The sequence below is a fragment of the Nomascus leucogenys genome, chromosome X (genome assembly GCF_006542625.1).
Source record: "Nomascus leucogenys isolate Asia chromosome X, Asia_NLE_v1, whole genome shotgun sequence".
NCBI lineage: Eukaryota > Metazoa > Chordata > Mammalia > Primates > Hylobatidae > Nomascus > Nomascus leucogenys.
In genome coordinates this window covers 22,740,032-22,751,146 of record NC_044406.1, presented here as the reverse complement: position 1 = coordinate 22,751,146, position 11,115 = coordinate 22,740,032, and the positions used below count along the sequence as shown (strand labels likewise).

General features: G+C 38.9%; 1 protein-coding gene across 4 annotated transcripts in view; it reads right to left on the bottom strand.

Moving 5' to 3' along the window:
• Positions 1 to 4,432: 4,432 nt before the first annotated feature.
• The window catches only part of ZFX (zinc finger protein X-linked), a 68,997-nt gene continuing 62,314 nt past the window's right edge, over positions 4,433 to 11,115 (bottom strand). For all 4 annotated transcript variants that reach the window (XM_004092381.3, XM_004092382.3, XM_012500968.2 and 1 more), the window contains one exon: positions 4,433 to 10,302. In XM_004092381.3, coding sequence (XP_004092429.1) covers positions 9,119 to 10,302 — 1,184 coding nt within the window. In that variant the 3' untranslated portion in view covers positions 4,433 to 9,118. The remainder of the gene's footprint in view (positions 10,303 to 11,115) is intronic.

Genomic DNA, 11,115 nt, shown 5'->3' with positions numbered 1-11,115 from the left:
GAGCTGAGATCACACCACTGCACTCCAGCCTGGGTGACAGAGCAAGACTCCGACTCAAAAAAAAAAAAAAAAAAAAGAAATATGACAGGAAACAAAACATATAACATTTAAGATGAGAAAAGAGATGCAACCAGAAATGCAAGAGAATAAAATGAGACTATTAAATAGTAAGAAAATACTGTATCTCTATGGCAATAAACTGCAAATCTAGAAGAGTGGTTCAGATCTTGGCTACACATTGTAATCACCTGAGGAAGTTGAAAAATTACTGTCTGAGACCCATTCCCACCGGGCTCTGGGAAGTTCAAAGGCTGCCCCGTGGGATTCTATGACCGAAATCAAGAACCACTGAATTCTTCGAGGGCTTGGACCACGTGGTCCATGGACCACAGCATCAATATCACCAGGGAGCTGGCAGGAAGTGCACAATCACAAGCCCCACTCTAGACTCACTGAATCAGAATGAGCATTTTCACAACATACCCCAGATGATGCATATGCACATTAATACATGAGAAGTACTGATCTAGAGAAAATGGATGATTTTCAAAGATACCAAATCTTAAGAAGAAAAGCTGATGGGCTAATTAATATAGAAGAGATCGGAAAAGTAAAGGCCTCCCATTTTATTTTGATTGATTGATTGATTGAGGCGGAGTTTCGCTCTTGTTGCCCAGGCTGGAGTGCAATGGCACGATCTTGGCTCACTGCAACACCGCCCAGGTTCCCAGGTTCAAACAATTCTGCCTCAGCCTCCCGGAGAGTAGCTGGGACCACGGGCACACCACCACACCCAGCTATTTGTGTATTTTTAGTAAAGGCGGGTTTCACCATGTTGGCCAGGCTGGTCTCCAACTCCTGACCTCAAGTGATCCGCCCTCCAAATGCTGGGATTACAGGTGTGCGCCACCGCCGCCTGGCCCCAAGACCTACCATTTATAAAAAGGCATCAGACCCAAATGCTTTCATAACTGAGTTCTATCTAATCTTCAAGGATTAGATAATGCTTCTAGTTTTTAAACTATTGGAGATTGTAGAAAAGTTTCCAAGTTTATTTTTTAGAGCTGGAGTTAAATTAATATGCAAACTAATTAGTATTAGTCTCGGCTGGGGGTGGTGGCTCACGCCTATAATCCCAGCACTTTGGGAGGCCAAAGTGGGCGGATACCTGAGGTCAGGAGTTCAAGACCACCCTGGCCAACATGGTGAAACCCGTCTCTACTAAAAATACAAAAATCAGCTGGGCGTGGTAGAGCATGCCTGTAATCCCAGCTACTCGGGAGGCTGAGGCAGGAGAATCGTCTGAGCCCAGGAGGTGGAGGTTGCAGTGAGCCGAGATCTCACCACTGCACTCAAGCCTGGGCGACAGAGTGAGACTCCATCTCAAAAAAACAAAAAAAATGCATGCAATCTGAATCAGAAATCCCAATGAGGCTTTTAAGGGAAAGTGGGTAAAATGATTTTCATGTTCCTATGGAATAAGTGTCAAGAAAACTATGAAAAAGAATAGAACTAAAGAGGGACTTGCCTTCTGGTTCACCAGAGTATTGTGAGAAAAACAATATGGCATTGGCAGAAAAATGACAAACAGATCTGTAAAACAAAATAGACTTCAGAAATAAATCCAAGGATATATATGATGACCACATAAGTGTCATTTCAGCTCATAAGGGTAAAGGGTGACTTCATGAACAGTACTGGAATAGGTGGCTCTCTATCCAAGAGAAAACAGAAATTAGATGCCCTACCAAACAATATATTTTTAAAAAATTTTTTTGAGATGGGGTCTCACTGTCACCTAGGCTGAGGTACAGTGGCACGATCATAGTTCACCATAGCCTTGGATTCCTGGGCTCAAGCTGTCTTCCCACTTCAGTCTCCAGAGTAGCTGGGACAACAGGTGTGTGCCACCTTGCCCAGGTAATTTTTTTTCAAACTAGTTTTTTAAATCACCATTGCATCTGCTAAACAAAATAATTTTAATTACATAAAAAAATCCAAACAAAACAATAAAAATATAGGAAGAAAATCTAGGCATATATTTGTAGAACCTTGCGATAGAAAAGACCTTTTTATTTTTATTTTTTATTTATTTATTTATTTTTTTTTTTTGAGACGGAGTCTTGCTCTCTCCCCCAGGCTGGAGTGCAGTGGCGCGATCTCGGCTCACTGCAAGCTCCGCCTCCCGGGTTCACGCCATTCTCCTGCCTCAGCCTCCCGAGTAGCTGGGACTACAGGCACCCGCCACCGCACCCGGCTAATTTTTTGTATTTTTTTAGTAGAGACGGGGTTTCACCGTGTCAGCCAGGATGGTCTCGATCTCCTGACCTTGTGATCCGCCCGCCTCGGCCTCCCAAAGTGCTGGGATTACAGGCTTGAGCCACCGCGCCCGGCCAGAAAAGACCTTTTTAAGTAGAACAAGAAACACTAGGAATCATAAAGGGAAAAAAAAAAAAACATTTGATTACACAAATATTAAAGATTTTTATATATGAAAAGATTACATAAGCAATAACAAGATAAATCATGGACTACAAAAATGTGCAGCAAATGTATTAGAAAGTTAATAGGCTTAATGTACAAAGAACTCCAAATAGAAAATGGGGCACAGGATTTGAATAGGCAGTTTATCAGAGTGACAACTTAAGTGCTATTATATACATAAAAGTATTAAACTCCACTAGGAGTCCACTCAAAGCAAATTGAAACAGCAATGACATATTCTTTTTTTTATTATTATTATACTTTAGGGTTTTAGGGTACATGTGCACAATGTGCAGGTTTGTTACATATGTATCCATGTGCCGTGTTGTTTTGCTGCACCCATTAACTCGTCATTTAGCATTAGGTATATCTCCTAATGCTGTCCCTCCCCCTTCCCCCCACCCCACAACAGTCCCCGGAGTGTGATGTTCCCCTTCCTGTGTCCATGAGTTCTCATTGTTCAATTCCCACCTATGACATATTCTTTATTTTTTTAACCTGTGAAATTAGCTGTAACACCCACTGTTTGTAAGGTTGAGGGGAACGAACTCTCCCATATACTGGTGTAGACACATGAATTACATTTGATGTTTGAAAAGAAAATCCCTGAACCCAGAATCGAATTGATATTGTGGTTACAAGACAGATAAAAGATTTATGTATATGGACTAAGATTAGAAGAGAAAAAAGACAAGCAATCCCTTTAATAAAGGTGGTGGCCTTGTGGGTCATTTTCCCAATTTTTGTTACGAAAGCATGCAATAAAAATAACTTGCAAGATTTCCATCTTTGTATAGTAAGTACATTTGCCCTTTAAAAATTAATTTTCTGAAGAACAACCAAAGCATACTGCCTTGAGAGAGAAAGGAACTTTAGAAAGTCTGCCACAACTGCCACTTCAAGGCGGAACAGTAAAAATAAAAGTGGACACAAACATGCAAGGCTAATGGGGAAACCTCACATGTTGCTAGTGTGCTAATGTCAGAGGGCAATCCAGAATTGGACTAACCTTTATCAGGATGATGTAAGGGAACTCTTCTCCCCCTTTTCCTGTGTTCTAGCCTGGGAGGGCTGGAGTAGATGCTCCCTTTCTCTGATGAGAGAACTAGTCTCTTGATAGCTCACAAAGGAGTGGAAGGTAGGCCCCATGCCTTCAAATGACTGGCTGCATCAGTCAAGGCCTACATTGGAGGGAAATAGACTGGAAACAGACTCACCTCAGCCTCTGGGTCTCCCAATCCAGCCTTACTAGAATAAATTGCACACTTAATTGGTGGTTTCTTGTCTATTTTCAATGTGGTTAGAACTCAAGAGGGGAGGACAGGTGACTAGAACCTTCAAAACCCCAACAGATGGCTTTGCAATACCCCTCTTATTTCAAAGAATCTCAGACAAAAGGAAATGGGTTCTGCATTTAAAAGCAGAAACTGGCCTCTTAGAAAGCAAAATAATATAGGTCTAGTTAACTATTCTATACTTTTAGTCAATGTGTTTAGATACTTCTGTGGTGGTTCACATAGCCAAACGACATCTAGAAGTCCTGAGCAGGTTTTTAGTAGCCAAGTCTCCTGGTAGCTTTACAGTCTCAACAGGTCACTGTAATGCCAGATCCTTTGGGTCCACCAATACCAGCAATACAAGTAACATGGGAGACCAATTGAATAGGAAAAACCAAGTAAAGGAAAGTAATTCTTGATTTTGACCTCAAACTTGATGGACTGAGTATTTCCATCGCAGAGGTCAGAACATGATTTTGAAATCCAAGTCGGTACAGATGCTACGCCTATATGCACCAGTGACATGTTCCTTGGTGCTATTATTAGTGTTGAACTACTGAAGGGAGTCGGATCACCTCCAGCTTCGAACAAGTTGGGAATTCATTAACTGTGTGATTTAAGTCTCCTCATTTCGAGTATATACCTTGTCTATAGCCAACACTCCACTAGGGTAACTTAAAACAAAATAGTAATTTATTTACAATAGCAAAGATGTCAAAAATAACAGGAACAATATATAACAAATCCAAGATTTTTATGAAAAAGGCAAACAGTATATACACGAAACAAAAGATGAAACAAAATCCATAGGGTAAACTTAATTTGACCTTAACTAAACAGTTACAGAATGTGGCAAAATGGTTATGATTTACTTAAGTAACCCTGGGCCAATTACACACACACACACACACACACACACACACACACCTTTTTCAACCCTTCTCTTTTAAATGCTGAATCTTCCTCTGAACTCAATTTACCTTTCAGGAATGTAACTATGGGAGGCCACACAAGATTTAGGAAGTGCAGGCTATTTACATGTGCGCTAAAGGCATACTTGTTGACTTGGCAGGCTCACACTTTTAAAACAGCAAATGGAAGGTATAAACTGTCTGGGGTGCTATTTTTCTCTCACTGTTCATTTCAGATTTTTTGTGATTTTCTTATCTACCACACAAAATGGTGAACCAGTCATCTTTTAGGTTCCTCAAGTGCTCTAAAAGTGTTTCCCAAGTTTGAACAGGCATCAGAATCACCTGAACATGTTAAAATAAAGATTGCTAGGTCCCACGCCAGTTTCCCAATTCAGTAGGACTAGGGTGGGGCTGAGAATTTGCATCTTTAACAAAGTCCCAGCAGATTAAGATGCTGCCAATGCTGCCCGGCCACACTTTGAAAACCACTGCTCTGAAAGATTGCCCCTTTAAGATATTGATTAGCCATGTTTTTCCTTACATGAATGCTAGAATTTGTGGGAAATGAAATTATTAATACTGAGATTACCAGAGAATACAAATAAAGCAGCATGTTATCTGACTTGTTGGATCACAGACAGGTTAGGTGTCATTTGTTGGGTGTTCCATTACCAAAGTTTTTCAGCATGGTATGTATGGTTTTGTCTGATTTATGGCTCTCTACAGTGACATTCACCACATTCCCTTCGTCATTTACCTAAAATTTTAATTTATTGTTTCAACTATTAGGCAAACATTTGTTTGTTCATACAGTTGGAAGAACTGCAGAATCTTGTCTATAAAATCAAAGATGGCACAACTCTATCTCTTTTTGACTCCTGACATTTACTTAACTGCCGATTTTTAACTGTGGCAATGACCATTCCCTAGTATGTTAGCATCTACTAATCCTCTGAACTGGGTGCAGTGGGGTAACTCGAGGGCATGATTTCTGTTGTGGAGGTGGTAACAGTCCCCACTGATTAAATATGCTGTAAATTAATACTGAAATGAACTTTAAGTGCTCTCAAAAACCACTTTATGCATGAGTAATTTATCTCAAGGGAATTGGAGATGCTAATAAAATAAATCCTTTATGAAGATAAAAGAAAAAATGAATCCCAAGGACATGCTCGTCAAAGGACTCACCAATCACCTCTTAACTTCTCTGAAATATTACTTGCAAATTCACAGAACTGAAATATTACCAGTATTTGCATCCGAGTCACAAAATTCAAAGCAATCAAGCACTTTGCATTCCACTGCTGTGAAAAAGAAATTAAGAAATGGGGGGATGAAAATAATCCACTGCTTTTGATGTTTATTAGGTTTACAAAAACTGTACATTTTTTTTCCTTAAGAAAAAGCATTAACTTAGTACTGGTATCAAATAGACTAAACATTCAATAACAGGAAAATATTCTGATTTTTATTTTTGCACGTTATTCTCAAGTACACAATTACAATAATGTCACACATCCCTATATGATTTTCTTTTTATGTATTTTACTTTCTTTACAAAGTGTACAGAGGGAGGGACATACAATATTTAATAGGATATTTCTACAGAACAATAACTTATATTATGTCCTTGTAAAAATCTGTACCTCTTTAAAACATTTAACTGAAACATCCATTTTTTTAGCTTTGCTAATCAAAATTGTTTTAAGAATTAAAACTAGGTTGTAACTAATGTCAGTACATAACAGTGACTACGATTTCATTTTCTCTTTATACAGACAAGTATGTTTTATCATATTCACTTGACCAAACCCTTAAATACCTTTTAAAGGTTTTAATGTTGTGCTTTAAAAAGAAAAGAACTGTGTATGATTCCAGAGTATGTAAGAGAAATATAAAATGTGTGAAGTGTTGTGTTCTTTATCTTTCAGTTTATTTAAAAAAAATAGTTAAATGACCCAATCATTTATATTTTCTGTATTAATTTTATAGGATTTAAAATTAATACATTTCCACTTTCTTTTAAGTGTTTTTACATTATTTCTGGGAAAATAAAAATTAAGGGAGATTTTAAAGGTTCTCACAAAAAAACAGACAGAGCTTTCAAGAATCACAGGGCAATGAATCATGGATCACAAAATTCTAAGTTTAAAAAAAAAAAAAAAAAAAAGCACATTATGGGGGCCAAGAAGGTACAGGAATTTCCTATAAGATAGGCTAGGAAAACCCATGCCTTGACTTTGACTGGCATTTGGGCTGGAGTTCACACCTGCCTAAAGCACTTGGTTTAAAACTAGACTAAGTCAGTCTGGCACTTCAGAGGTTTGCCAAACACCAAATATTTTTATTTCTAACCCTAAAAATATAACTCTTGAATACAAACATCAATGGCAAAGAGAAAGATGAAAGGTAAAAACCTAAGCACACAGGGAATGGAGCACCATAATGAGGTGACAAGGCAGCTATCGGGTGGGAAGACAATTTCTAAATCTCCTACAATGTGCTAGAAGCATACGGACCAATAGCCAACTGAAGGGACCCCAAAAACTGTTTCCTGTTCTCCAAGATTCGTCTTAACATAACCAAATTCTAATTAACCGAGTTTGTTTTATGAATGTATGACACTGATTCAGACCTATGTGGTGTCTGGGCGCGGTGGCTCACGCCTGTAATCCCAGCACTATGGAAGGCCGAGGCAGGTGGATCACGAAGTTAGGGTTCAAGACCAGCCTGGCCAAGATGGTGAAACCCCATCTCTACTAAAAATATAAAAAATTAGCCGAGCGTGGTGGTGGGCGCCTGTAATCCCAGCTACTCGAGAGGCTGAGGCAGATAACTGCTTGAACCCAGGAAGCAGAGGTTGCAAGAGCTGAGATCGCACCACTGCAGTCCAGCCTGGGCAACAGAGCAAGATTCCGTCTTAAAAAAAAAAAAAAAAAAAACCTGTGGAAGACTTAGTGATGTTCCAAGTAAGGCCTCAGACTTTCCTTATCCACTTAAAACACATCTTTACCTTTTAATCAAAGCCAACTTGAGTGTTAAGTTTTTAAAGTTTGCTAACTGTAACTGAGAAATAAGAGATCGGCCTGAACTTGCCGAGTGTGAAGTCATAATTAGCACCTGTTCTCTGGTCCACAGAGCCATCGCTTCTTTTCCATCCCCCTCACTAGGTAAGACAGACAGAGTTCCCTCTCAGGCTTCTCAAAGAGAACTGTGGGAGTCATGTCTGGATACTCATTTGCTTTTCAGAAAAATATAAAGACATGGAGCTGAAATTGTATGAAAACATTCTACCTAGAAACATCTTAACCTCTATTTTTCAATTACCAAAGATATTTAAAAGAAAATATCTTTACTCTTTAAAAATACTAGTGTCCTTATTTTCCTTCTAATTCTTCACCTGAGTAGTCTCTCTGAAGAGCATGACTTACAAAATGCTCTCTCATGCATCCCTGGATCTTTCATGTTATTGTAAATTTAATACTTTTCATTATAGATTTTAAACAACTACTACTTGGGGCTGTGTGTATAAATATGCAAAATAAGCAATACACACAGGTACATGATATATATGTGTATATATATAATTCAGGGTACATTTACATACATAAAGTTGCAAAAGATCCTATAAGCCATGAGTTACCTCTAGGAGATTCCAAAATGCAGTCCTCAGTAAGTGTCATTTGTAGCACACAACCATTCCAAGACGAAGCCGCACAGACAGAATAATCAAAATACAACATGATCAAGCACAATTTTTCAATAAGGTTTTCTAAAAGTTTGCTATGCTGACAAAAGATGTAAATAATCCAAAGAAAGCCAAAAGAAGTGTATTTGAAAAGTAAACACGAACCCAGCCACTGCTCTTTACTCAGCAAAGCCAGGGACGCAAAAGCTCAAATGGAAACTCTCACTGTCAAGTGGTCTGAAAATATTAAGCAAGACAAGTAAATGACTTCCATGTTACGATAATTAGACCTGACTGTAAAATCTCCCATTTATATTAGTAGATGTCTCTGACAATTTTATTGTGAGAAATGTATGGGGAAAAAAAATGAGTCAACATGAATACTTTCAGAGTTACCAATATAAAGTTACCTTAAGTTAATGGTCTTAGAAGAGTACCATCAAGGTAAGCAAGGTAAATATTTAAATAAATATAAAATTCTAAGATATAAAACTTCGGTATAGAATCAGGGATTACTTTATTAAAAGTAACTAGCATGTTGCCAGTTTTCCCCATTTATTAAACAAACTGAATAGAATTCAGAACACACTACTGAACAAAATGTATATTAAAAAAAGTCAACTAGAAGCAATAATTCTATTTGTACACAGCATAAATCAATATACAGTATTATATGTGAACGAGACTGATTGGCTTTAAAATGAATTTTCTGCTTCAAGGCCAATTATCTCCACAAACGTTCTGTAGAAGCATTGTTAGGGCAGGCCAACTTCTTTATGATGTCGCATTATGTGCTGGTTCTTTTCTGAAGGTCTTCGGAAGCCTTTCTTGCAGTACTCACACCGGTGAGGATAGTCTTTCGTGTGAATGGAAATAACGTGCCGTTTAAAGCCTGAGGCATCTGTAGTGCTATACTCACAGTACTCACACTGATACACTTTCCTGCCACTGTGTGTCTTCATATGCTTTTTAAGCTCATTCTGTTGCCTAAATCCCTTTCTACATCTCTTGCACCTAAATGGAAGATCCTTTGTGTGAACTGAGAGAATATGGCGACTTAGAACAAATGGATCTGCAATCTTAAAGTCACAATGTCTACACTGGTGCATTTTTTTGCCCTTGTGGGCAGCCACGTGTTTCTTGAGTTCTGAAGGCCTGTGAAAGCCTTTATCACACATGTCACACTTATGGGGGTAGTCTTTCGTGTGAACTGAAATTATGTGTCGTTTCAAATCACTTGAGTTCGAACTCTTGTGGTCACAATGCAAACACTGGTGTGTTTTGCTTTCTTGGTGGATAAGAGCATGTTGCTGCACCTCTTTGGTATCTGAGAAAGTCAGAAGACAAATGTCACACTTGAATGGCATCTCTTTACTATGCTTAGTTTTGACATGCGTTTTCAAGTTAGAAGAGTCTGCAGACCTATATTCGCAGTACTGGCATTGGTACGGCTTCTCCCCAGTATGGATTCTCATGTGCTTTTTGAGCTCTGACGGGTGACGAAAACCCTTACCACACTCCACACAAATATGAGGAAAGTTCTTGCTGTGGACCGCCAAGAGGTGGCGATTCAATAACCCTTGTTCAGCTGTCTCGTATTCACAGAATTTACACTTGTGCATTTTGTTGGCTCCTTTTTCCTTATGCACCATTTTGTGAGTAAACAAAGCCCCTGCATGAGAGAAATGCTTCCCACACTCATCGCATTCAATGGCCTTCTCTGCCTTGCTGGTCAGCTTGTGGCTCTCCAGGTGGTTGTGTAAACTTATCTTCTTGTTGGTAGTGTAATCACAGTCAGTACAGCGGTATTTCTTCTTGGCAAGGTGTTCGGGATGGTTTTTCATGTGCCTTTTCAAAAAACCTCTTGACTTAAACTTCTTCCCACAAATCATGCAAGGATAGACAGTCAAAGGATGTCCATCAGGGCCAATAATTATTGCTAAGAAAGGAAAAGAAAGGAGTATGAGTGCTCAAACCAAGTTCTGTTCCAGTTTCTTTGCGAATGTAAAGTGTGGGTTCTGACCACGGTTGGCCAAGGACTCCTAAATTGGACTATTTGCTACTTAACATTCCTTTTACTGTTTTTCAACACAAGAGATATAGCAACCTAGTCATAGAGAAAATGGTCTGGAAACTTCATTCATGAGGACGGTACCACCTTCACTCCCTCTAGTTTAATAAAATTAATGAATATGTAACTTTTATCAATTAGTGATTAAACCTATAGCAATTTAGAAATTGGTGGAAAATTGGCTGGGCATGGTGGCTCACACCTGTAATCCCAGCACCTTGGGAGGCCGAGGCAGGCAGATCACCTGAACTCAGGAGTTCGAGACCACCCTGACCAACATAACATGCTGAAAACCCGTCTCTACTAAAAATACGAAAATTAGTGGGGCACGGTGGCACATATCTGTAATCCTAGACGTTTGGAAGGCTGAGGCAAGAGAATCACTTGTACCCAGGAGGCACAGGTTGCAGTGTCAGTTGAGATCACGCCACTGCACTCCAGCCTGGGTGAGAGAGCAAGATTCTGCCTCAAAAAAAATAAGTAAATAAACTGGTGGAAAATTATTCATAAACTTTGGTGACAAAAATTTCCACTGTTTATTCCAAAAAACATAAGTTACATTAACTTACAGCAAAGTTTAAATATACCCATAAAATTTTTAATATGCAAATCATACAATAGGAATGTCATATGAACTAAAGTACTTATCCTGCTGCTCTGTAAATTATGCCTGCTTTATGC